This window comes from Curcuma longa, chromosome 15 (assembly GCF_044706935.1).
Source record: "Curcuma longa cultivar G26 ecotype Majalengka, Jawa Barat chromosome 15, ITB_CL_G26_1.1, whole genome shotgun sequence".
Classification (NCBI taxonomy): Eukaryota; Viridiplantae; Streptophyta; class Magnoliopsida; order Zingiberales; family Zingiberaceae; genus Curcuma; species Curcuma longa.
This window is the reverse complement of record NC_133875.1, coordinates 3,085,419-3,109,169: the sequence shown is the minus strand read 5'-3', so window position 1 is coordinate 3,109,169 and position 23,751 is coordinate 3,085,419. Positions and strand designations below refer to the sequence as shown.

General features: G+C 38.6%; 3 protein-coding genes, 1 long non-coding RNA gene and 1 pseudogene across 6 annotated transcripts; 2 read left to right on the top strand and 3 right to left on the bottom strand.

Annotated features, from left to right (window-relative positions):
• Window positions 1-1,884: 1,884 nt before the first annotated feature.
• Window positions 1,885-3,573, bottom strand: LOC141846081 (cyclin-D2-1-like). The gene is made up of 5 exons (XM_074734062.1): window positions 3,147-3,573; window positions 2,985-3,071; window positions 2,614-2,917; window positions 2,398-2,531; window positions 1,885-2,142 (listed from the first exon to the last, which is right to left on the bottom strand). The coding sequence occupies exons 1-5, from the start codon at window positions 3,471-3,473 to the stop codon at window positions 1,924-1,926; spliced, it is 1,071 nt and encodes a 356-aa protein (XP_074590163.1). The 5' UTR covers window positions 3,474-3,573; the 3' UTR covers window positions 1,885-1,923.
• Window positions 3,574-6,601: 3,028 nt separating this feature from the next.
• Window positions 6,602-9,416, top strand: LOC141846516 (long chain base biosynthesis protein 2a-like; annotated as a pseudogene).
• Window positions 9,417-13,208: 3,792 nt separating this feature from the next.
• LOC141846515 (homeobox-leucine zipper protein ATHB-21-like) lies at window positions 13,209-13,925 on the top strand. The gene is made up of 2 exons (XM_074734559.1): window positions 13,209-13,574; window positions 13,647-13,925. Exons 1-2 carry the CDS (start codon window positions 13,284-13,286, stop codon window positions 13,923-13,925), a joined length of 570 nt encoding a protein of 189 aa, XP_074590660.1. The 5' UTR covers window positions 13,209-13,283.
• A 941-nt stretch (window positions 13,926-14,866) lies between these two features.
• LOC141845856 (uncharacterized) lies at window positions 14,867-17,840 on the bottom strand. The gene is made up of 6 exons (XR_012603306.1): window positions 17,656-17,840; window positions 17,504-17,576; window positions 17,223-17,417; window positions 17,074-17,127; window positions 16,678-16,753; window positions 14,867-15,363 (listed from the first exon to the last, which is right to left on the bottom strand). It is a non-coding gene; the product is annotated as an uncharacterized LOC141845856 (long non-coding RNA).
• A 753-nt stretch (window positions 17,841-18,593) lies between these two features.
• On the bottom strand, window positions 18,594-23,215 carry LOC141846350 (deSI-like protein At4g17486). 3 transcript variants are annotated; one of them, XM_074734369.1, is made up of 4 exons: window positions 23,012-23,215; window positions 22,052-22,263; window positions 20,373-20,660; window positions 18,594-19,448 (listed from the first exon to the last, which is right to left on the bottom strand). In XM_074734369.1, exons 2-4 carry the CDS (start codon window positions 22,257-22,259, stop codon window positions 19,207-19,209), a joined length of 738 nt encoding a protein of 245 aa, XP_074590470.1. In that variant the 5' UTR covers window positions 22,260-22,263; window positions 23,012-23,215; the 3' UTR covers window positions 18,594-19,206. The 3 variants fall into 3 exon arrangements, with proteins under 3 accessions (XP_074590470.1, XP_074590471.1, XP_074590472.1); XM_074734370.1 differs by having other exon boundaries at window positions 23,022-23,215; XM_074734371.1 differs by having other exon boundaries at window positions 23,126-23,207.
• Window positions 23,216-23,751: the final 536 nt, after the last annotated feature.

Genomic DNA, 23,751 nt, shown 5'->3' with positions numbered 1-23,751 from the left:
CATCGATTAGCGACCGAATGACCGTAAATCAATGATTTTATTGTAGCATGTGTTCGATTCATCCAAAACAATTATAAATCAAAAGTGCAATTTCTTTTCTTTTTATTTACAAAATCAGTTCTCTTTTGGCTACATCTACGTAATGATAGATGACTTACTCATATAATAATTTTTAATTAATGAGAAAATCGAATATTTTATAAATAAATTTACACCGTAGTATCTAAGTTTAGGCCAATTTAGAGTTCATATGGACTTTATATGTATTTCGAATAAAAATAATTTTAAAATATATAGTAATTTCTAAATTAGAAAAGGAAACAACTTAAAACAATTTATAATTATGTACTTAAAATATCTATAAAAAATTTAAAGAATAAAAAAGACATATAAGTGTGTTTATTTGTAAAATTAGATAAATTAGGACAGATATAATAGTTTTAAATAAAATTACTATATAACCCTGAATGACTCTAAATTGTAAAATAAATGTGTGTTTCAATTTGAGAAATCTTATCCCGATGATGCAACGGTAGAAATTCCCCCAAAACAAAGAGCGTGGATGTCGAAGTCTTCTTCAATTGGTTTCTTCTCATGATGTAGCGTGGTTGATTTTGTGGAGAATAATATGCGTCAAAGGGTTTACTGAGAGTTACCTCAGCAGATCACTCTGATGCCTAAGTCATCTTGGAACTTTAAAAGAGTATAATACGGAGTAAAATTAGTTGATCATACCTCTTAGAGAGTTCTCTTTATTTACTACATAGAAAGAAGTTCAAAGGATGATCTTATGGAGAGAAATTCAAGAGACATGCCTCTTTAAAGGGTAATCTTATAACCACCATGTTCCTTCGTATCTGTAACCTCCGTGTTCCTTCGTGTTGGTGATCACTATGTTTCGTTGCATACAAGGAGATCGGGACGTCCACAATTCGAAAGGGTCAAAAGGTTAGGAAGTCAATATATATATCAGATCAGAGTGCTTGGCAAGTTGGGGAAGTCGACAGATCAGATCGGAGTGCTAAATCAATCAAATCGGCTCAAGTCGATCGAATCAGCTTGATCGATCGATCAAAGATGATTAACACATCATATGGAATCTACGTTGATCAAGTCCCATGTTCATGTGTTGATCGGATCATGTCATATAGCCCCTACGTCTCCACCATATCACTGTGTTCTTTAAAATTTTTTAAATCTAGAAAATTTAAATATTTACAGTAAAATTCATATCAATTTATTTTCCTATATTAAAAAAAAAAGACTACTCGTATGATTTGCGAAAGGTTATAAAAAAAAGTAATTACAGTAAAATAAGTATTTACGAAAGGTTATAAAAATAAGAAATAATTTTTTAAATGCACCACCGTATTTAGTAATCATGATAACTGAATTATACCTCGAAATATGATTGAGTTAATTATTATAAAATAAATATTATTATAATAGAGATCAAAATTTTTTTGTATGAAGTCGAAAAAATATTTTTTAAAATAATTTTTCGATTTAGCCAACGGATTCCCCTTAGACCGGACCGGAGTTGGGTCAACGGGCCGACGGAAAAAAAACCGAAGGTCGACGTGTCCTATAGGGACATTCAAGTCAATTCGCGTACGGCGCGAAATAAAAAACAGCTTCCCCATGCGGACGCGTCCCGTGACAGGATTGGCGGGAAACGACGGCAGCGGTCTTTTCAACCCCCCACCAACCGTCGGATGCATCTCATTCATCCTCCACGTGGACGACGCAGACTCTTAGCTGGCGAGCAACAACGCGAAAATAATGATGCGGTCAGTATGACGTCGGCCTCGCGTCATCCGGATCCCGTGAATGATCCGACGGCCGGAATTAATCGAGTGGAAATTAGGGACAAAATCACCGCGGTTCCTCTCGTAATCACAAAAACAATAGGGAGATTACATTCTAATCCTTGGAATTTGGTTTAATTAAATTAATATCGTCGCTCTCCCCGAGTCGCCGCCGCTTGGAGCAGCGCGGCTCGGAGTCGCCGTCGCCGTCGCCGTCTCCGATGTCGGCTACCGCCGGGCTCTTCGGCGGCTCCGCTGTCGGCTCCGGCCGAGCTGGTGGGCACGTGCCGATCGCGTGATCCCGCATTAGCTGGAGACACCTACTCACCACTTCCTGCTTCTCGAGAACAGTCAAAAAACAAACAAAAACAGCAGCACGTTAATACTTTAAACTGCCCGAAGTAAAAGTCTCCTGCCCGATTGTCCGGTCACCGCTCAGTACGTTTACCCGTCGTTTCACAATTCATATACTATTTTTATAAATATTATATAGGATTTTATTTTTTTTATTATTGACCAATTGGTAATTGTAAATTGCGGTATTCGCACCGGGAGTAGTTAGACTCTGCCATTTTAATATGTTAATTACCTTGCTTGTCCACGCACCGAGGCGTGGCGTCAGGTCGCCGATGTCCCCGGCGGAAGAATCGGCGATTTCCTCCGCCGCGCGGAGCAACGCGGCGGCTGCGATCGCCGACGGCGGATATTCCAGGAAATCCACCGCTGGGAAAAAGGTACGCCGAGCGAAAATAAGCGCGCGGTTGATTCGAGAGGTTTGCGGCATTGCGAGGAAATGGATGCATACCAGGGTGGGCGGAGAGGACGTGTCGGGCGGCGCGGGAAATGAGTGCGGTGGCGGATCGGGGAAGGAGGGCGAGGGAGGCGGCGAAGTGGTGAAGGAAGTCGAAGGGGGTGACGGCGCGCAGGCGCCACCGCAATGCGGTGGCGAGGAGGAGCTCCATCCGTCGGACGGTGCGGGGATGAAACACGAACGGCGGATCCTGGATCTGGAGATCGAGAAGCGGCGGCACCTGCGTCTCCTCCATCTTCGCGGCCACCGAGACGCAGGCCACCGAGAGCAGCTGCATCGGCCACGCTCCCTTCCCGTTCTGCCCCGAAATTGCCCATCCACATCAATTGATCGATAGATTGGTCGATGAATGAGAGAATGGTTACCGGCAGGAGATGGTCGGAGAGGAAGCGGTCGAGGTAGTTGACGGAGAGCCACGCCGTCGTCGGACGGAATCGGTAAAACTCGTTTACCTGTGAAAAGCAAGCGGGAAGTAATTGAGACACGAGGGGCATTTAAGGAATACAAGGAGGAGCGAGAGCACGTGCTTTGAGGATCCAGTTGACGGCGTCGCGGCGGGCGGAGGCGTCGACGGCGCGCGCGCGGATGCGGGGGACGTAGTCGGGGCAGGGGAGGTGGTCGGGCTCCGCTACGAGGAGGGCGGCGATGGTGGCGGCGTAATCATCATAGGAAGCCGTTGGTGGGGACCACTCGGATTCTTCGGCGGCAGCAGAGGAAGCGGCTCCGCCTGTCTCAACATAGTCGTCGTCCTCCTCCTCCTCCTCCTCTTCCTCCTCCCAGGACGCGACCTCGCCGGCGTCCTCGGGGCAGAGGAGGAGGTTAGAGGCGGCGAAGCGGTCGGGCGAGACGGCCATCGGCGGGCGAGAGGCGAGAGTTTCCCGGCGAGGGGAAACGGGGCTTCGCGCATGGAACTCGCTCTCCCTCTCAGGCGGCCTCGCACTCGCGCTCACTGAGGCGGCGCTGGCCTGGCGGTGGTGGTGAGTGGGGTGGCCAAATGAGTCCCTATAATAAGCTATTCTCAAAATTACATTTTGCTCCAAAAAGTTTATTATTATTATTTTTACGTTCACGTCCAGGACTTTGATAAAATTCACTTTACCATCTAATCTGTCTGTAAAGTGAATTGGGGAAAAGTGATGGGTAAATTCGTATAATACAAAATGATCAAGTTTACAAAAAATAATTAAAGCGCGCAATTTAAAATTTTTGATATGTATTAAGAGCTAAATCGACATATAAAAATAAAAATATTAAAAAGAAAATCGAAATTGTATTTATTTATTTCAACTACGTCTGTAAATTTTCGACAAGAGCATGGTAGAAATTGTGAAAGCGGCTGAAGAATGTTATTGTTGGTTTGTGTTCTCAGCTTGCAGCTTTTACACTCTGCAGGTCTCATGACTAACTTTTGGCCACTATATTCATATGCATCTCCTTATCGTTGGTCCACTCTTTCTTTCTCTTCCTCTTCGAATAAGTTATTCGGTTGTAGGACATAACTGAGTTGGTTACGATACAGCAGACTTGCAGAATAGGATAAGGGTTCGAATCCTGACGAAACCAGATAATACCCTCCTGCATCGTGATCAATTGCAGTTTCTCGATTTACCTCCTCACATATGGTCGTGGAACCGACCATGTGGGGCCGCTAAGATGGTGGATTTTACCTTTTGCAAAAGAGGTTGTAGAGCCACAAATGAGAATATGGTGCATTTGCGGATCCTCTAGTTAAATGATATGATTATGTCTAAGAAGATCGAAATGTAGACGCGACTCAAGTCTATAGACAGAAAGCATTTGGATGGACCGAGTCGCGGGTGCTAAAGAGATGAATTGGATCATAAGAGCTAGTAGCTCTTCAATAACTAAACAAAACCTAATGGCAATTTATTAAGATCTCTTATGATGGGCCGTGTTTGGGCTTGGGCCAATGCACCTAATTTTTATTAAGATGAAAAATTTGAAATTAAAAAACATTTGAAAATTGTAACAAAATATCGTATTTAAAATTTATGAAAAAAATAAAAGACATAAAAATTTGTATTTTCTGTAGATTAAATTTTTAATTTTTTTGGGATCCTTTATTATAATCAAAACATATGAGCTCACGTTTTTAATTTTTATTGGCCGTTATAAAAGAGAATTGATTATTTTCTAATTTTTCTGAAAGCAAAAGAATAAATGAGCCTTCTTCATTGGCTTGCAAAAGTTGGTAGAAGAAAAAGTAAAATATATATAAATATATTTTATATATAATAAGTATGATGATTAAAATAGATGAGAATGTCAAATATTTTTTGTAATAGTAAAATTTTATAAAATAATGATTAAATTTACTATTTTATACGAAATTGAATTTTTGAGATATGAAAAGAGTACCCAAATATAAGATGATAATAATGTCGATGAAGATATTAAGATGAATATTAAAAAATAAAATATTAAAAGATATTAAGATGAATATTAAGAATAAAATATTAGAGAAAGGAAGTTTTAAAAAATTGATTAACAATAATAGAATATCATATAAATACTTAAATAATATTTTGGTTGTATACTCAATATGATTAAGTTAATTTTTTTAATCAATGTTTATTGAAGCGGCTATAAGGATCTACGTGATGGACTCTTTCCTCGATCAATAGTAGGTTGTCAAATGGATCAATTCATGGTGGGATAGATTAATTCATTAAAAATTTGTTATATAATGAGATGGAATGGACCAATCCACCAGCTTCACGGATTAAAAATTTTTTAATCCAACTCAACCGAAGACAGATTACGGATTAGACAAATCAACCCACAAACTTCTCAAAATATAAAGAAAATATTAAAATTTTAAAGTTTGAATTATCATTTAAATGAATCAAGTTGAAAATTTTAAATTTGAATTATAATTTAGATGAATCAAGGCCACTCATCCATTAAATTTTTTACTTTAATTTTAAATTTTGAAAAAAAATAAGTTTTATTAAGTCCATCACGAGCCAACCCATGTGGGCCTAGGGCCTAAACGGATTGATCCACCTTAAAATATGTTTATAAAACTTCAACTCAATTCACCTAAATTATTTGGCAAGACAAATCAATATGACAGACCTAATTCAAATTGACAGCTCTAGTCAATAGAGGTCCATATAAGACTCTTCTTGATCTAGTTAATGCAGGGCCCGTATGATATGATTCAAAACTTGATCATCATAGACTTCATATGGTGTGTTAATAGTCTCTGATTGACCAAGCTAATTCGATCCACAGAGCTAATCCAATCGATCGAGTTAATCAACTGAGCTGATTCGACCGACCCAACAGATCCAATCTGTCAAGCATTTTGACTTTCTCACCTCTCAAGAAGAAGTCTTCTCAACAAAAATTGATCCGACTGAGGAAAAGAGATTAATAGCAGCTAATGCGGTCAAAGTCAACAGAAAAAAAATACCGCGGGAATTATTCACCCTCCTCGTATCGAGACCGGAAGATTTATGAAACTGAAAGTCAAATACTCAAATGCAAGTTGACCTTTTGGATCAAGGAAATCTAAGCATATGATTAATTTAAGAGGAAAACTGTGGCGGATCGAAGAACATAACTGCCTTCCCCAGTAGGAGAAGGAGGAGAAGAAGAAGAAGAAGAAGAAGAAGAGGAGGAGGAGGAGGATTTGCAGTATATTAATGGGGAAGGTACTTACCAGAAGATTCTTCGTCAAGAGTCAAAGTCCCTGCCTGGCTCATCGACACACTCCGCCATGGCTCCTTCCTGGTGCGTGCAGGTGCAGCTCCCTCGCGCCGCCAACCGAACGACGAGTAGAACAGCGACACATTGAGCCGTACGTCGTCGCTAGCTTGCCATGGGCTACAAGCCAACAGCGGCCATTAAAAGCGCTTGATCCCATGCGCGCCGCCTCATCTCCCACCAGTGGCAGCAGAACCGACGCCCGCCCACCGCCTCCGACGATCCATATCCATCCGTCCACCAGTACTCCATGACGCGGCTCCTCCTCCCGCCGCTGCCGCCCATTCCGCCCATCGCGGTGCCGTGGGAGATCCGCCGGGCGGTGAGGCTCACCAACCTGACCGCTCTCACCACCCTCGTCGGTTACGGGATCTTCTTCGCCTTCGGTCTCCTCCGCGACCTCTTCCGGAAGCTCATCGACTGGAACAAGGCCGCCGACGACGACAAGGTGTTTAATTAGTTTGCTATTCTCTCCTCTGCCTGCAGCCGTTTCACATATCTGCTTCATTGCTGTGTTAACGGATCGATTGTTTCGGTTGGCGGCAGGGCTACGCACCGACATGCCCGGCGTTTGAGGATTTCTACACTCGCCGGATCTATCACCGAATCCAGGTCGGCTCCAATTCCACCTTTTCCTTTCAATAAAATGCTTCAGTTCTTCACGCTTGCCCGGCAATTAATACCGGAAAAAGGTAGCTCCTTTTTAAAGAGAAGCTAATGCAGTATTGGCTTCTCCGGTGGCAGCGCCGCCGCCGCCGCCGCCAGTGCCCCCATTGCCACCGGCGGATGGAAGAAAGAAGAATCAATTATGATCCATTTTTAATATCAACAATATTTACATCCATATGCTATAAAATAATATATAAATAGAGAAATAAAATCCCCATTGAAGAAGCTGGCGCTTGCATGCTCTTCAGCTTCAACTGATGCAGGCTTCTTTTGGGAGAGGCGAGTTTCTTGGATCCAGTTGACAGTTTACTTGGTCAGCATATGGAGTTTTTGGTTTCTCTTGAACAGCAAGAAATCTCCAAAGGTGCAGAGAACCTCCATGACTTTGACGCAGAGCGAATTTTAATGTCCAGTTTGCTGAAGAAGATGATTGATGCAGAAACACTTGCTGAAACAATGCCTGTTCAGATGATCAGTGTGCGTTTTTGATTGCTATCGCAGGACTGCTTCAGCCGCCCCATTGCAAGTGCGCCGGATGCTTGGATCGATGTCGTCGAGCGTTGCTCCAGTGACAACAACAAGACTTTACAGTATGTTCCAATTGCTTTACTGATCACCATTCATCCATTCATTCATTCATTCATCCATTCATTCACGCAGTCGAACCTCGAACACTTCGAAATGCCTCAACCTCGGATCATACAACTATCTTGGGTTCGCGGCAGGAGATGAGTACTGCACGCCTCGGGTCATTGAGTCTCTCAAGAATTTCGCACCTACGACTTGCAGTTCTCGAGCAGATGCAGGTACAGACAACTCCGATCTCCTAAATGAAGCAAAAATGGTCTTGATCTTGGTCTTATTCTCAGGGACCACTAAGTTGCACACTGAGCTCGAGGAGTTGGTGGCAAGGTTCGTCGGAAAGCCGGTGGCTATCACTTTCGGCATGGGATACGCGACGAACTCTTCCATAATTCCTGCTCTAGTCGGAGAGGTTTGAACAAAATCCAACATTTCGTCACCTGTTAGTCCCAATTTGCAATCTTTCTCTCTTGCACATGAACAGGGTGGGCTAGTCGTCAGTGATTCCTTCAACCATAATTCCATCGTCAACGGTGCTCGAGCATCTGGTGCCACTGTCCAGATCTTCCAGCACAACAGTAAGCTCTGCACCTCACGACATGTTTCAAGATCTTGATGTCACTTTGTTTGTGGTTAATTTCAGGCCCGTCGCGACTGGAAGAGGTGCTGAGAGAGCAGATAGTGAAGGGGCAGCCGGGCACGAGGAAGCCATGGAAGAAGATAATAGTCATTGTTGAAGGAATATACAGTATGGAAGGGGAGTACTCTAAGCTGCCTGAGATAGTAACTATTTGCAAGAAGTACAAGGTTTGAATCTTTTCATGAACATGGAGATAGGCCTTTTTCGGGGGCGATAACACCGATTGTCGTCGTTCTCGATCAGGCATACATATACTTGGATGAGGCTCATAGCATTGGTGCAGTTGGCAAATCTGGTAGAGGTGTTTGTGAGCTCCTTGGGGTGGATCCAGCTGATATCGATATCATGATGGGAACTTTTACCAAGTCATTTGGGTCCTGTGGTGGCTACATTGCAGCATCTGAGGTAGAATTCCTAGCAAAAGTGTAGAATTGGAGTGTTCAAGTTCTCACAGCTAAACCTTCTTGTTCCTCAGGCAATCATACAGTACGTCAAATTCAGTTGCCCAGCACATCTCTATGCTACTTCCATGTCGCCGCCGGCGGTCCAACAAGTTATATCTGCAATCAAGGTTGTCCTAGGAGAAGATGGATCAAACAGAGGTAAGACTGTAAGCAATGGTGATCATCCAGTGTGTGATGATGGCAGCTAAATTCAGCTTGCTTTGATGGAACCAGGAGCCAAGAAGCTTACACAAATTCGCGAAAGCAGCAATTACTTCCGGTCGGAGCTGAAGAAGATGGGCTTTGTGGTTCTTGGTGACAATGACTCACCAATTATGTCTATCATGCTTTACAATTTAGCTAAACTGCCTGCCTTTTCCAGGGAATGTTTGAGTCAAAATGTGAGCTTTCTTCGAAGATACTCGACTGTCTTCCTCCTGGTTGAGATTAACCATTGGAGTTCATCGTAGGTTGCCGTTGTGATCGTGGCATATCCGGCGACGCCGGTACTCCTTGCCAGGGCCAGGATCTGCATATCTGCTTCCCACACCAGGGAAGACCTGGTGAAAGGCTTGAAGGTAAAGAACAAAACCAGCAAACTGTCTAACAATTGTGAGAACCCTGTTCGACATTGTTTGTTTTCTCAGGTCATCAGTGAAGTGGGTGAACTGGTAGGGGCGAAGTGTCTCCCTCAGGAGCCTGAGAAGACTAAAGAAGCTGGACAGAGATGACAGAAGACAGAGAGGAAGAAATAGAAAGAAAGCATCACCTTCATCATGGAAGAATGAAGACACAGATTGTTTGGTTGGCAAAAGACTTGATAAATTGTTCTTCTTTGGCTGCTATTGATATAATTCTTTATTGTCTAGTATGTATCAGCTTTGTCCAAGTCTAATAAACTTTATCAAATCAATAGACTTATCAGAGTTTGTCTTGGATCTTGTCATTTAGGCAATTTGTATCCTTTATTGCATTTCATGTAATTATGTAAAAGTATTTCCTTGTATCTAAAATAAATAATTATAAAGATAAAAAATTTGTAATGTTTTTCTTTCTTTTATAGGGTAAGGATGTTGGATTTAGTCTCTTATCGTGTGCTTAATTGTAATTTATATATGCGGATATAAATTGAACCTATTTAAATGATCTAACTAAGGTTTATCGGATTTCAGATTAGCGGATGTAGATTAAATATGTAGAATCCATTAGCCTGATTCGTTATTATTTATGGCTGATAACGGATCATATTATAGATATATAGGATCCAAGAGTTTAGGGTTAACTAGCATCTTACTTTCGTTTTTCATTGACGAAGGTTTTACAAACTCGACACTCTAATTCCCTTAGAAGATTATCATCTTGCTTCCGTTTATCTTCTTCAATAATGATCGAGCAGTTGACGCTGCAGAACAATGACAATAATTCTCCAATCAGATTCTTTATTGTTATTTATGTATTTTAATATGTTGTGTCATGTTAATCATTGAAACTAAATCTATATTCTTGTATATCCAATTATTCGAGTTCTTATTCCGTTTATAGAACTTATACGAATTAGATTTATAAATTTTTTCAAATGATATTAAAGCTTAGGTTCTATTTTATCGAATTTTATGGTTTATAAGAATTTTTATTCTTTGTTGATTCCATTTTATCACAATCGTGCACGGTAAAAGATGTGGCCAAAAGCATTTTTTTTGAAACACAAAAAAAACATGGAAGGTGGAACGTGAAAAAAAAGAGTAATGATAGCATGAAAATTTGTAGTATGAATATAACATGACACACTCAATGTAAGTGGGTTCCATTGACACGTTTTTTTTAACGTGGCACACGGGAAAGCCAAAAGAAAAAAAAAACGTGTTTTGATGTTTGATAAATGGGATTACTCTCCAATTATAACACGAGGGGTTATTCTTTTGGTTTTTTAGTTTTTTGATGCCTCAATCTGAACAATCTTTGAGCACTCATCTATCGTTGGTTGGAAAATTTGGACGGCGTGTTGATTTTAATCGGTTATCTGATTTAATTTCGTCTAGAAATCAATTTCAATGATCAATTGTTAAATCACTAATCGGTTATTATAAATCAACAATTGATTAATGAATTAGATGTCGAACATATAAGGGTTTGTGATCGATTAGTAAGATTGATTGGTTGACACCAATCGATTGGCACTCGTCATCAATCAATTGATGATCTTGAAGTCTCATATATATAGTAGACTTTCAAATCGATTAAGGTAATTGATTGAGTGATATCAATTGATTGTCATATGGTATCAATCGATTGATAATTCTAATATTTTGAGCTATTAAGACGGATTAAGTGTTTATATATCATTTAAAATTTCTAGAGTCTATCTACACACATGTTACTAAATTAAACTATTGTGTCAGCTCAAAGGAAGACACACTAGATAGATTTAGTGCATTTTGTGTCGGTAGACATATATCTTTGTTAAAAATAATTGGCCCAAAGAAAAATTATTTTTATGTCAAATATATGTTCAAGGTAGTTTACAACTATAAAATAAATTTATTTTGTCCAGATCGTGTATAAAATATATCGATCTAAAGGAAGACATATTGCGTAGCTAAATAAGGTTGATATAAGTTATGAACCAACATATAACTCATATAAAGTATCGAATTATGGGCATAATGGGTCGCCCTAAAGGAGGTTTATTATGTGGCCAACTAAAGTTTGAGTTATATTAGAGAGTATCGCTAACAAATTATAATTTTAGTCCAAAAAGTAAAATGCAATATTATACTTGGTATCTCATAAAGAACTCATTTATATGCTTTATTTGCATATTTTATTATCTATGCTTGTATATGTTCTTGTCATTGATTAAATCGTGAGCTTACATTATTTCTCTTTTTTATTATTTCTGTGCAAGCAGTAACTATTAGTCTTAATAACATCTCTACTTTAACTAGTTCTAATTTTGTTGAATGGAAAGAGTACATTATCGTAGTTTTATAGACTTGAATTATGCATTGAGATATGATCGCACTGCAGCCCTGACTAGTACTAGTACTATAGAGCAAAGGGCTAAATTTAAAAAGTGAGAGCGTTCAAATCTCATGTGTCTAAGTATCATGAAGCTTTTCATATCGGCACCAATTAAAGGTTTTATTATTGAAGGAAAAGATGTTAGAAATTTCCCTAGTCAATTAGCAGATCGTTTTGTTGCAAACGAAAGGTCGAGACTACCACACTTCTTTCGAAGTTGGTAACTATGCGGTATAACGACAAAGAAAATATTAGAGAGTACATTATAGAGATGTTCAATATTGTCACAAGTCTGAAAGCACTCTAGAAATGTTTGAGTCTATATTAGATTTCATCTTGATGTTTCTGCCTGCACAGTTCACTACTTTTAAGATTTCATATAATACTCAAAAGAATAAGTGGACATTAAATAAGCTTATAACTTAATGCATGCAAGAAGAGGAGAGACTAAGGCGCGAGACACTTTAAAGTGCTCACTTAGCATATGGTTCCCAAGGTTCGAGCAAGCAATGAAAAATGATCAATAAAAAAGGAAAGAAAAAACAAATTATAAAATTTGGAAGTGTTGGTCATAAAGAGCACAAGAAACAAGATAAGGAGTCCACTTGTTACTTCTACAAGAATAAAGATTATATGAAGAAATATTGTCTTAAATACGCCAATTGACATATAAAAAAAGATAAATTTATCAACTTTGTTAATTTAGAAGTCAATTTGGCTATAATTGCACCATCTGACATTTAGTGGACAGATACCGGTGCTACTACTCACATAAGTGTCACTATGCAAGGTTATCTCAGGAGTCGTCTTCCATTTGATGATGAAAGATACATCTATACAGGAAATGGAAAAAAGGCTAAATTGAGTCAATTAGTATTTTTAGACTTTGTTTAGAAACTAATACCTTTTTGGATTTAAAAAATATATTTATTGTATTATCTTTTCAGACAAATCAGATTATTCTTATTTGGACAAATCAGATTATTCTTATTCATTTAAAAATAAATTTTTTAATATTTTCTAAAATTCAGTATTGACCGACAATAATTTCTTAATTGATAAACTTTATAAATTAAATATCATAACTCTTATGATTGATAATATAATTATCTTAATTTAATATTTTAATTTATACAGTTCTTATATTTTACTCTTGTACTCGCTTTATAATCTAATATATAATTTTATATAACATAATAAGTCCAATCTTGTGATGAAGAACATCTCTATCAACTTTTTTTTTTGTATTTTTATAAAAATAATTTTAAATACTTAAAACTTAAACTTTCGATTACATATGACTTACATAACTTACGTCTCCCACCTTAACAATATTATCTTAATGTTTCGTCTGTCTGTTCCTAGTAAACTTATTTCAAAGAAGATAAGGCACTAAGAACTAACAAAGTCCTGCCTTTACCTTCCAACACGCCTCTTCTCCTCTGGACATTTATAAATAAGCGCCATGTTCATTGCAATATCATCTATTTTGATCATTCAAACTGCAGTTTAAGAAAGATTATAGTTGTTTTTTTTGTTGCTCTAAGTTAAACAAGATCAGCAGTACTGTATTATTGATGGAAGAAGAGATGGAACAGAGGAAGGTGAAGGAAAAGGAGGGAAACAAGAGAAGATTGAGCGAGGCACAAGTGAGGCTCTTGGAGACGAGCTTTCAGAATGAGAGGAAGTTGGAGTCTAGCGGAAAGGCCTTCCTTGCTTCTAAACTCGGCATGGAGGCCAAGCAAGTCACCGTTTGGTTCCAAAACCGGCGAGCCCGGCACAAGACCAAGCAGGTGGAGGCAACCTACAAAGAGCTCAAGACAGCCCACCGTGCCCTCATCGTCGAGAATTGCCAACTTGAAGCTCAGGTAACAAAGTTTGGTGCGATACGATAATTCAAACTATGTTGAGTTTACTTATAGAATTCGAGCACATTGCAGGTGTTGGAACTGAGGGAGAGACTTTACAGGGTGAAAGAGGAGATTAGGAAGCTATTGTTAGGCGTCGTTGGAGGAGCTTCCGGCCGCAACAACGTCGAGAAAAGCTATGGCAGCACGAGCTCATCCTTCTTGGATGTCGGAGATTTGGGGGTGGAAGTAGAAACTAACATGATATACATGCATAACAACCCCAAGTCAATCGACAGCAACATCTCTGCAAGAACCATCTGTGCTTGTTCGTGGGAGCTTTATCATTGTCACCATGATCATATCATATGAGTTATCATTGTAAATTGAGGTTTTAATTTGTACTAAAATTACTCTGTCCAAATTCTTTGACCTTACGAGTAATTTTGATCAAATTATTAGACTAATTGGGAAGATAGATAATCTTCTTCAAAGCACAATTATATATTTTTAAAAATTTATCTTTAAAATACTTAATTATTACATGTAATAATTTTGAATAAAGTAGCACTAAATTTCAAAAATTAACATGTATTGAGGTCTTGATTTTTAAAAATCAACACCACAATTATACAACTCCGATTTAATTAAAAATTTTAATTTATTCAATTTAATCAAATTAAAATTTTTAAAATCAAAACAGAACTGAATTTCTCAAAATAATAATTTTTTTAAAATAATCAAATTAAATTTTTAAATTTGATTAGTTCAACTAATTAATTCGATTTAGTCTAACTTTTACTCACCCTAACTAGCTACCTTTTTATTTTTCCCAACAAACAATTTGAAAAGAAAATCTATTAGAGAATGCCTATTTTGGGCTTTCAAACACAGAGATTCTAGAGCAACCTAGGCATTTGTACTATTGGGATCCCTAAATAAAGAGAGCAAATTAAATCCACTCTTTGACCCACTTTGGCTGGATGAAGAAGCAAGGGAAAAAGCAGCACTCAAATATTTACCTTTAAAATATTAATCCCATTTGAAATTTGAATCTTGATCCTCAGGGCAACAAGATTTAAGAGCCATTTTTTAGCTCTTGACTGTGGTACATGAAGCCCTGCACAATGAAATACTTGATAGATGAGAAATTAAAATTAAAGATTGCTAGAGCTTTATACAACTAGGGACAAAAAAGAATTCAAAGGTTGCCCATGGACTGTGGTTGCTACTTTCTTGCAAATCACTACTCAACAAGTGTCCAAAAAATAAGCAATTACTTGTCAAGATCAAACTACTTATCTTGCCCCAACTTCAAGAATGCAGGCCCCAAGTGTTGTTTATATAAAGAAATGGTGATCATCCAGTCATAAAGCTGAAGTAGTTAAAGCACGCAGTATTGTTTGTGTTACGCCCCGGGAGACAGCTTTCCGAGAAATTTCGACAGCATCTCCCCTGTAACAATGGACTTTCCCTGAATACATACACATATATAAGGCCCACACGGCCAATCCATAACAGGCTATGGATTTAAACAAGTAAAATAGACATAAATGTGACCCACACGGCCACTCAACACATCCTACTATAAAATCATAACCACGCATGTATATATATAAAATCCGTAAAGGAGTTCGGTAACAACTCGAATATGGAAATCAGAAATATATCGAACAGCGGAAAACTAAGTACTCAAGTGGAAAACTCATCGAGAAATCCAATAAGTTCAAATACATGTATGCGGAATAGTAAATAAACCAAAAGCTCAATAGTTCGGGACTAGCAGTGCAGCTCTCCAGACGGCATCAACCTGAAATACAATACAGGTAAACGGGGTGAGTTCCAAAAGAAACTCAGCGGGTATCTAGCAGATATGTGTATAAAGGCTATCAACAGTAATAACATGCTGTACAGTCTACTGGAAGGTAAATAAGATAGACAACTGAACAACAGTAGATCTGTACACACCAGAACCCGATAAACAATAGTAAGGTGGAAGGTAATCTCCAAACCAACAAATAGGTATCCTATGCATGCATGTCATCCAAGTGCATCAAACAAGTGCAGCAATCACAAACAAATGCAATAGTGCAGTATGCACATGGTGCAATGCATGTCCTGGTCACCCCTGACGCCAATCAGATCAATCACCCCTCTAGCGGTGAGGTCGCGTGGGAGCCAAAACCCGTCAGAGTACTCATCCGCAGTGGTGAAGTCGAGTGGGTAGGGCTGTGACCTCTGTGCACTCTGCCGTCACCGCTCCTGCGAGACCGAGTGGACAGGATGTCCTCAAGGTGTACACCTATCCTGGTACCCAAATCATAAGTGGGCGAGCAAGCTCTCATCTCCTGGTCACAATGACAGAGGAGGGATCCCTGTATGCTACCACGCTACGAAACCACTATCCTGGGTGGCCTAGCGGAAGCTCCTGTCAGGGCAAGTATGCACCAACCTAAAGGTTTCCACTAACCCATGAGTGGAGTGTGTGTGTAAATCATATACGAGTGACGGGCTCAAACTGTGCTACAACTATAATAGGAGCGACTCGACTAAAATAGGAGCAGGAGCCGATGATCATAAGACATGCAATTACACACACCCTTTGGTTGGTAGCCTGCATGAAACTGACGCCGGACTCAACAACAATGGAATCCCGCACGTCAGTTATGCAATATATGCAAGTATGATGTATGACACTAGTCCATGCAGCATATATCCAAATACATATCCATCAGTATGATCCATGCACCACCTATCCAACTACCAGTCCATGTCCCATGCTCCAATAACCATAATGAGGTAAAGTCTCAGGTCGATCACAAACACCGGTACAGAATAAAATAAACCAAGTTAAGACATGTGAACAGGTATCAGGTGGTATCAAACTCAATAAGTATCAGATAATCAAACATGGCAAGGGTATCAGATGATAGCAAGATAAATAACTAACTAATATCCACAATATGAATAAGAATCAGATACTGTCAAATAGCAGTAAGGACTGATGTAATAATCAGATCAAGATATCAAGTGGAGTAAATATGAACCAAAACATGAATTACTGATAGCTTGAAATACACATATCAATAAGACTTATCTATAAAGAATAAGTCAAAGTACCCGCCTTCTGTTTGGTTGCGAGTGATCGCAAAAGATCCGAATCTGATAACGTCCGCAACCAATCAGCTCAAATCAAGGTCCTGCAGGTATTATCACCATCTCTAATTATCAGAATGCACTAAGAAACCTAATCAACTAGAGTTAGTTTAATTTTATCTAATTAAACTAACTTGGATTAAACGAATGTAATTAGTGGGTTGTTATAGACATGAATTAATTAATCAATTAATTAATGATATTAACTAATTAATTAATTAATCATATTAACCCACTAACACAATTAATCCACAGTAATAATAACCTTGATCCAATTCACACTCACAGTACATATCCTTCTAACAGGTAAATACTTAAAATCTGCAACTAAACAAAACAACCAACTTAGAATCAAGGGGTTTACCTTTAATCGAACCGGATCACTTCTCCAATCCAAGGCTTATGATCATAATCAATCCTACCCAATTACATCATCATCCAGATTTTAATATATACATATCATAAACCTTAACAGCTAATGGAACTCCTACAAGATTTAGTTCCAAAGTTTACCTCAGATTGATTCCAAACCTTAGCTTATATTTCCTTGCTTTAACAGCCCTAGTTTCTTCCCCTCTCTTCTTCCTGCGGCAGAACCATCCCAACTTCTGAAGCTAGCGATGGTGTCCAGCGTTAAGCGAAGGAAAAGGGTGCACGAATGGAGATACGACACAGCAATGGAAAACCTCACCGAGCAATACCCAAGGTCTGAAATCCGGAAACCATAAACACTCAATCCACAGCATACGTAGCAAGGATCAAATTCCAAATCAAAAACCAAGAAAAAACCTTACCTCAATCCAATCTCACCGATTCCTTCTTCTCCTTGCTTGAGATCAAAACCCACAGCAGCCTCCCCTCTAAAATCTAGAATCAGAAACCAACGAAACCATGGATCTACGCTTAAGGAATCAAACACCAACCGAATCCTAATTTTAATCCTTACCGATTTCACTCCCTTCCGGATCTCGCCGTCGCCCGATCTGCTCACGCCGCTGCAAGCGCCGATTCACAATCCAAGCCCCGGCGAAATCATCCCTCCACCGATCCACCCTCTAGTCACCGGCTCCTCTTCAAGTCCGGCCTTGGCGTCAGGCAGCTGCTTCAGACGGCGTCGGCGGAGAAACCACAAGCAAGTCGCGCGATTGGGAAGAGAACTGTAGGTTTCTTATAGGTCGGGTTTAGCTTAACGGGTAGGATCCAAACCCATTAGTCCTTTAAACCCAAATCAAGCTTGAGTCCAACCCAACTAACCCTGGCTGAACCAAACCAACTGACTCAGCCGAACCACAATCGAACCAAACCCAAACTGAACTGGTACTGTAGCAAACCGGGTTTAACTTTGGTTCGCTTGATTCAGGGGTCAAACGACCTCCGTTTTGGTCCAAACAAGTTTCGTTTGGTTCGTCTTCGCGAGACGTATTTGTTCGTACCAGAATCAAAATTTTTCCGGTATTTTACAGTTTGACAAGGCAAGCAAATGAAGAAAATGAGGTGACAATGAATGATCAACAACTTTAGTTGAACTCCTATGATATCTACATAATCTGATGTGACATCAAATCTATACAAGCAGTGATAAAGCAAGACTTCTGTGTTTTCATGTCCTCTTTGCATCAGAGTTTCAAAGAGCTTCTATTGCTACTGAAGAGGTATTTTCCAAACATGATTTGCAATTAGCCTACTTTATCTTTAGAATTAGACAGACAGTTCCTGTTTAGAAATAGCTGTTCATGTTGCATTGAAGCAAGAATGAATAAAGTGTTTAGAACAATTGAAATGGATCAGGAATTAGTGTTTCAGGAAAAGGGACACAACAGTTCCTCTAAAAGTGTGAGAATAAATCCAGACAACAGAAGTTGAAATTATCAAATGTGTCACTTGGTCTAAATGATCCAATCGCATAGGCACAACAGTAATAACATCCAAAACCCAAATGAAAGCATTCACTTGTCTCTCACAAAGGCAAAAAGTATTCAGGGTAAAATATCACCTCTATTTTGACTAGAAGTAGATATGGATATAATATCAGCACATTTGTTTATGATCCTGGCCGAGAGACTTAATCTACCGAGAGCACTTTGATGATTTAAAATCAATTACAACTGATGAACTGGAGGCTGCAGTAAAGAATTCATTGCGCAAATCATTTATGTGCTTCCATCTCCCCTGCTACAACAATTCTGGTAACTTCAAGGGTCAAGGATCAAATTGAGACATTTGAAACTTCAAGGTCAAACTAAGACGCATTCGATAGTTTCAAGGGCCCAACTGAGAATTTAAAACTTCTGATGCTAATGTGAGAGTTTTGAAACTTCAAGTACCGAGCTAGAATTTCTCAAAAAAAAAAAATTGGAAAATTTGCCAAAGCTCTACAAACTTTTACAACAAACTAAAGCTTAAAGGACAATAGGCTGTCACTTGTCACTTTGTTCGATGATCTGCAATTATGACATGCTTTCCTAATAGGAATAGATCTCTTGTTCAGAGATTGTGTTCATGCATCCTTTATAGGAACAGAATTGGACCTCCGTAACTCCTGGTGTGGAAGGGATGGTTTGAAAGAAGGTATGAAAAAAGAAGAGGTAGAGAGCTGTCTGTGATTCATCGAAATTGAAGATAAACAGCTGAAAGCAGTTGTCAATCTCTGTTTCTCACCATCCTCTGTTTGAGAATCTGAATCATGTTGAACAGCAGTTATTTTAAGGGGCTCAGGTAGGATGAAGTTACAGAGGGAACCTGCAAAGAAATTCATCAAAAGGTAAAAGTATGTCAACAAGATGGATAATATAAACTGATCCAAGAGTGAAAGACAATATACTGCATTACATAACATTGAGCATAAAGATTAATGATTCAGTTGCTAAATTCATATTAATTATCCAATTAAGGATGTTCTTACGTTGAGGTTCAAGCAAAATTTCTGAATACAAGCAAGGACATGATTAATAATAGAAGAAAGAGATCTATGTACCTTGTAGCAACAAAGGGCAAACGTGTTCTTTCATTGCATGCATATGGATCTCTTTTTTTTTCAAATAAATGACTAAGTGGAAATGCATAATCAAAGCTCTGTATATGTATACACCACTAGTTCTAACACGACAAAAACAATCTAAAAACTCGTGTGAGTGGGTGTAGATTAAAAGAAGTAAAAGCAACAGAGAACAAGGAATATATGTTATGTATATGTATCCTGTTTATCTCCTTTTTGCACAAAATGCACATGTCTCTTTTTGCTTGGCACTTCTGGCGCTAAAATTTTTTGGCTTGAATTTCTTCAATTTATGGTTGTTCCTAGTACTTATTTTGTTCCTGTGGCTATTATTATATGATTGAGCAGAAGCTAGCTCAGCATTATCTCATTTCTGAGACAACTTGAAATCTAAATTGATCCACCAATCTCAATTGATTTCCCTAATCTTAATTCACATATAATGCCAAGAAATTAGGATATCATTGAGTCCCTTCTTTCAAAAGAACTTTAAAGTGGCTAATAATCTCTTTAATCTAATTTCATACACAGCATAGTTAAGTGTTAATCAATTTTAAGTTATACACGTTTAGTAGGTTGCAGAAACAAACTGGAACAGTTTAGGGCAACCATAAATAGAGAATTTATTGAAGAAAAGTAGTCACAGTTTGAATTGAAGGGAGCTATACCAATCCTAGCAAGTCGATTCACCCATTTAGGAATAGAGTTACCAGTCAACTTATAACAGATATCTTGGCAGAAGTGGTTGCAGTTCTTTGTGATCAAGTGGTAAGTGTCTCCATTGTAACTTCCAGACTGAATTTCCACAAACTCTCTAATGTTTAAAGGGTCTAAACATGTTGTCCCCATGAATATTGATTTCCTAAATTGGTAGCCTGGACATTGGCGTGGCTCAACCTCAAATACTCCACTTGTTGGATAATCATGTGCTCCAAATGCATATTCAACCCCATGAACTGCAAGAATATATTCAAATAGAGAGGTCAATTTGATACTAATACCTGACAGGAGAATGCTTATAAATCAAGAACCTTAAGAGAAACTCATGGAAAGAAGATTTGTGCTATAAAATTCACTTGTAGGTAGTGAAACCATCAGAAATCAAGGAAATATACAGAAGTAATCAACCGCTGAGATTTTTCTGTTGTCATAAATTATGTAATTTTTATGATGTAGAAAAGATTTTCCTGTTCGTACCAAAATAGTTTGTTTTGGTCTTTAGTTTAGTAACATTTGAGTGGTCTTTTACAATGTTTTGATTGGATCCTTTGCAAAATATGCTGTGTGATCTTGTGGTCTGGATTTCATGATATATTGCTTTGAAAAGAATTTATCAAATATACCCTTGTAAGTTGTAACTTTGATGTGAACCGATAATGTAGATAGACTCTCTTAGTTAGTAATCAAGGCCTTAGTGTGCCAAGGAAAGGAGCCATACTTCTAGGCATAAGCCAAAACAATCCTTGTTTGTTGTCATTTTATGGTTAGTGTCTCTATAGTTACCCAACATCTATAAGCAATTATTTGTAAGGGAGTAGTCTATCAGTAAATTCTTACACCAATTCTGTTGCAATGAAGCAAACGTAATGCTTGAAATTCCCTCTTGGTTCAGGCAGTCTTGATGACACAGCATGTATCATGCATGCAAGTTCCACCTAAAGGAAAAAAAAAAATCTTGGAAAGCACTTAAACTGCTTAGCAGTCATCTGCTAAGCAGAAAAAGGAACTTGAATCACCTGGCCTATGTAGGTGCACAAAACCTAATAAATTGTAGTCTGACTTGAGGGACCAGACAACTGAAGGCAAGTCATTTGAACACCATGACCTAGCTAGGATGTTCTCAAGAAGGTTTCAGACATATGCTTGTGCTGAAATCCTCATTACTGTCTATACAGTGTGTTTATCAGTTTACCCAAGTAAATACTATGAACTGTACTATGGTATTGCTTTCCCCCGCCCCCCTTTGTTTTCTCATTCTCAAATGTGATACTCTATGATTGGGTCCTTGCTAAAGCAGCCTCTATCAAACACTAGATCATTTACATATCTAACTAAAGAATTCAAGGTATAGCTACAAATATGATAAGACAGAGTCAACAATATCTTAACCAATTAAAGTTAACCAACATATGTTGTAGTTTATCAGATGGAAGAGTGCAATGAGTTGAATGCGATGTCCATAAACATATATCATGTATTCACATTAATGGAAATTCATGAATGTTTAAGCAAATGAATAACCCATTAGATAATCGAAGAAATTTCATCATTAACATTTTAACAAAGCAACCCATTTCTAGATGAGTGAATCCATAAAAACTCTTTCAACAGTATCAGCAAATAGTACCTTCAACACCTGTATGAAATATCCCAAGACCTGCCCAGTACATGTAGCCATTTATCGGTGTCAAGTCATAAACATTCAGATAAACAGGGGCATCTCCAGATGTTTGGCTGGCTAATCTAACTTTTGGAAACAAACAAAAATGTGTTGTTGTTCTACTCAGTCGAAAAGGCAAGAAGGATTTCTTCCCCTTCTTTAAGCTTGACTTCATGCTCCTGCATTCAAGAAAAAAAGGAGGAAAAGTTGAAAAACACAAGCAACCGACAGTAAAAAAACTAGAAACAACATCTGCTGCTGCACAATCGGTGAAACTCAGAGATAGATGAATTATTCAAACAACAATTGTTGAACAAACAATGCTGAAATTTCCGATTCTAAAACCACACGAGAGAAGAAAAATCTGGAAGAAATTGACAGATCAGCTTCTCATGCGAAAAGCATTTGGACATTAGGAAGCCCATTTGTCTCAGGCGAACGCAATAAGATCTTCCCAAGATCCAGCTAAACCGATGATGCCAGTCGAAAGGTGAAACCGGATAACCGATGATGTTTAAACCAAGAGAAAATAAATGACTCCGGGAAACCCAAGGAATCAATGCATGCAATAAAAATAAACTTAAAGAGCAGTTGCCAGGAAGCCTAAGCAACGGAGGGGAAAAGCGCATAACTAAAAACAACAACTAGAAAGATTAACCTTTCCGAAGATCTAAGCAACATGAAACCCCCATAAAACATGGCCAATCGATAAACATTGCCAGCAAAAAAGGCTTGACAACAGCATTCAAACGCCAGACGCAGCAAGAAGTATCAATCTAAGGTTCATGAACTATACATCACAAGGCATAAATGGAAATTAGGAAAAATTATATTTCTTCAATCAAACCCACGTCCTCGAAAACTAAACGCGAATCTAACTACATTCAGGATGCGGAGCAAAAAAAATGGCGATATCCAGATCTTAACTGAAACCCACACGAAATCCTACTATAGGAAGAATCTTTCTCCGAATCATTGAACACATCCAATCAACCAAGTTCCTCAACGACCTAAATTGCAAGAGAAAACAAGAGAACAAACAAGGCACTCTTGTCCAAGAAAACCCAGCAATCAGGTCCTCGCCCGCCGCCTAATCGCACAAGGAAAAGCCTCCATTCTGAGAATTCGAGAGAGCGCCGGTCTTCTCCGCGACAGCAGTCTCGGGGTAGACAGAGATAGGGCTCGGGAGGAGGGAGATCTGACCGCCACCTCCCCGAGATGCGATTTCTCTCTTCCTGCTGCTGCGATCAAGGGAGAGGAGAGAGAGAGAGAGAGAGAGAGAGAGAGAGCGCCTGGCTGTCTTTCTGTTGGCTGTTGGTGCGCAGTGAGATTAGAAAGGCGATGCCACTTGAGACGCGTTTTTTAAAACACTTTGCACTTGCGACAATTTTATTAATTTTTTTACTTGCGTTATAAAAAAAAGACAAAAGTGAGATTTGGTCCTTTAAAAAAATTCAAAATAATATTAAAAATAGTTTTATTCAAAATTGCTAGGGCAAAAATTACATATTTTTTATTTGAATAGTTAAAAAGAATATATTTTTATTTTTGATATTATTATAACAACAACTACCTGATCATAATTAGGGGTGCAAACAAATCGAATCGGTTCACAAATTTTTTGAACCAGTTCGAATAATATTTGATTCGTATTCGAAATTATCAAA

Excerpts from the sequence above, each read along its gene's own strand:
- LOC141846350 (XM_074734369.1), bottom strand. The coding sequence starts at position 22,259 with ATGAAGTCAAGCTTAAAGAAGGGGAAGAAATCCTTCTTGCCTTTTCGA. Across the intron at positions 20,661-22,051 it reads ATTTCATACAGGTGTTGAAG|TTCATGGGGTTGAATATGCA; the intron begins GTACTATTTGCT and ends ATATTCTTGCAG. Across the intron at positions 19,449-20,372 it reads GAATCGACTTGCTAGGATTG|GTTCCCTCTGTAACTTCATC; the intron begins GTATAGCTCCCT and ends ATTTCTTTGCAG.
- LOC141846081 (XM_074734062.1), bottom strand. The coding sequence starts at position 3,473 with ATGGCCGTCTCGCCCGACCGCTTCGCCGCCTCTAACCTCCTCCTCTGC. Across the intron at positions 2,532-2,613 it reads CGTCCTCTCCGCCCACCCTG|CGGTGGATTTCCTGGAATAT; the intron begins GTATGCATCCAT and ends CCTTTTTCCCAG. Across the intron at positions 2,143-2,397 it reads TCGGTGCGTGGACAAGCAAG|GAAGTGGTGAGTAGGTGTCT; the intron begins GTAATTAACATA and ends CTCGAGAAGCAG.
- LOC141846515 (XM_074734559.1), top strand. The coding sequence starts at position 13,284 with ATGGAAGAAGAGATGGAACAGAGGAAGGTGAAGGAAAAGGAGGGAAAC. Across the intron at positions 13,575-13,646 it reads ATTGCCAACTTGAAGCTCAG|GTGTTGGAACTGAGGGAGAG; the intron begins GTAACAAAGTTT and ends AGCACATTGCAG.